The sequence below is a fragment of the Nansenia antarctica genome, assembly GCF_963989245.1.
Source record: "Nansenia antarctica genome assembly, chromosome: 17".
Classification (NCBI taxonomy): Eukaryota; Metazoa; Chordata; class Actinopteri; order Argentiniformes; family Microstomatidae; genus Nansenia; species Nansenia antarctica.
Window position 1 is genome coordinate 10,895,699 of NC_137687.1, and position 2,500 is coordinate 10,898,198.

The following is a 2,500-nucleotide window of genomic DNA, read 5'->3' on the forward strand; positions in this document are numbered from 1 at the left end:
GATCAAATTTCAGGATCCTCCTTTCATGACTTTTCCTAGATATGTGCGTTCTACCACCCAGTACCAACCACCTCCTTACATTTTCAAAATCACATCAGGATAAGCTAATATAACTAGTGGGAGTTAAATAAGCATCTTAGCATTGTAAAGAGGGGCTCTTTTAGTAGGTTAAAAAGACACGGCTGTTCTACTTCATTCTTTCCAGACCGTCACAAGAGCTAGGGGTTTGCTTCTAGGAGCAAATGTATTTTGTTTTCAGAACAGTGATTCTGAGGGGATTTCTTGGGGTCGACAGAGGTCAAACGGCAAAGTGGGAGTTCTGCTTCAATACCCGTGGGTTTTTACAACGCCAGATCTCCCTATTTCAGAGCGACCGACCTGTGTGCAAAGCATTCTCTAAAAAAAAAAAAAGATTAACGGCACATCGTTGGGAAAGATTCATTTGGCGCTAGGTTAGGTAAACACTTTCATTAGAAACAGAAGAGAAAAAAAATCTGCTGAGCCACTCACACTGGTTTGATGGAGTAAGTGTTTATTAGACAATGCCAAATCAGGACACGCGGTATAACCGACTGTGTCCATACAGGAAAACAATCCCTTTTTTGGGATCGGTTGGGGGGTGTAGGGGGCTGTAACGGCAAAAAAAGATCTGTTGGCCCTCACGGACTAGTATTTGTTTGGGCTATTCTACTTCTCCCTTAGGAGTTTTTAAGATAACAGATTAGTATTTTGTGCGTTCATCAAACATTGTATTTTGTATAAGAACATTTCAAGTGTTTAGGGAATATTGGGTCAGTTGAGAGTCTGTGCTGGCAGGATGATGTTAGTGTCCTTATGCCAAAGAGTTTTGGTGTCAGCGTGTTAATGTAAATGGACTGACTTATATAGTGCCTTATTCCAAAGCGCTTTACAACGGCCTCTCATTCACCCATTCACACACACATTCACACACCAATGCTACCACGCAAGGCGCCGGCTCGTTCATTGGGAGCAATTTTTGGGTTAAGTGTCTTGCCCAAGGACACCTCGACATGTGGCCAGCCGGGGCTCGAACCGCCGATCTGCCAACCTTGCGATCGTTAGACGCCGGCTGTACCTCCTGCGCCACAGCCGCCCCCAGATAGCTAATGTAGTAGTTGATGTTTGAGACCTTAGTCTAATAACTGCCCTGGGGCAGTTTTCTATAGGGCCCCTATTCTCCCCTTTCCCATGTGTGTCTGGGTGGGAGGGAGATGTGTGTGGGTGTGTTGTGCCTGGGTGGGAGGGAGATGTGTGTGGGTGTGTTGTGCCTGGGTGTGTGGGAGATGACAGGTGCCATCTAGCCTCTCACCTTGAGTGCCTCGACCCCGGCCTGGATAACAGGGGCGAAGACCGTCTCACTCTCGTTGGTGTCCGCAAACATGTCAGGGATCTGCTCCAGTAGACTGGGGGGGGTCAGGAGTGAGATCAAGAGTGAGACAGTGTCACAATCATTCCGCTGTGGGCCATTATTCCTAACTCTGGATTGTGTCCCAATTGTCTTTGGATAGCTTTCTTTCTTTGCTAATTTCCTTTATGACTATAATAATCTTAACCTGATATCATAAGTGTATCCAATTCTCTTTACTGTTGATTATCACAAAGGAAATGAGATAAGGAGAATTATTTTATTTTTTTATCTGACTATTGGGACACAGTTTGAGACTAGAAACAACGGTACAGTAGTAATATCCTTAACATGTATCTTTAGGTGCATCTTTACAGATGTCTCAGCACACAAAGCTCTTTCTAACAGCAGTTGGATATATGGATATCATATTTGGATTGAGCCTAAGGACTCAACAGACATTCGTTTAATTGTATTGTAGGGAAAAAAAACAGTTGCAATGGTCGTCAGAGGCAATGTTTGACATGGACTTCTGCCATGTACTGTGAGAGTGTATAGACACAACCCAAATTACAGATTGTAATGCTGGTTCATGTAAAATCGTCATCAAGATTATGTCATGCAGTATATTAATAAACCATGGTCTTTTTAATAAAAATTCTTTGAATAACCATTGTCTAAACATTTGTGACTGGAGCTGGTGTTTGTTCCCCTAGTCAGCAAGGTTATTTTTCCGTTTTTTACAGATTATGAAAGTGCAGATTGGAACAACATTGAAATCAAGTTGAAAATAGTTATTTGTTGTTAGGCTGTTGGCTAGCTAGATTTTCTCCGCTATTTGGTTTGAGGTGTACCAACATTAAAATAAGCATATCTTCTTCAACTATTTTCAACTTGATTTCAATGTGTGACACATCATTTGAAGGCTTACAATCTGCAGTGCACTTTCATAATCTGTAAAAAACTGAAAAGTTACTGACACCAGCAGTGTCTAGAGAATGGTTAGAAGGTTAAGTGGTGCTTCTGTGAGATGTTTAATGCTGATGACATTAGTGATGAAAAAAGCAAGCAGTCAACTATAAAACAAACGTTAAAAAGTGCTCCCTACTTGTTGATGACGGCACGCGACTCCTG

The 2,500-nt window shown here is 42.2% G+C and overlaps 1 protein-coding gene across 1 annotated transcript in view; it reads right to left on the reverse strand.

Moving 5' to 3' along the window:
- The window catches only part of sec24d (SEC24 homolog D, COPII coat complex component), a 34,083-nt gene that overhangs the window by 10,211 nt on the left and 21,372 nt on the right, over positions 1 to 2,500 (reverse strand). Inside the window, 2 exon segments of the mRNA XM_080547625.1 lie at positions 1,331 to 1,424; positions 2,475 to 2,500. The exon segment at positions 2,475 to 2,500 is cut by the window's right edge and continues 166 nt beyond it. Of these exon segments, the coding sequence (XP_080403751.1) occupies positions 1,331 to 1,424; positions 2,475 to 2,500 (120 nt within the window).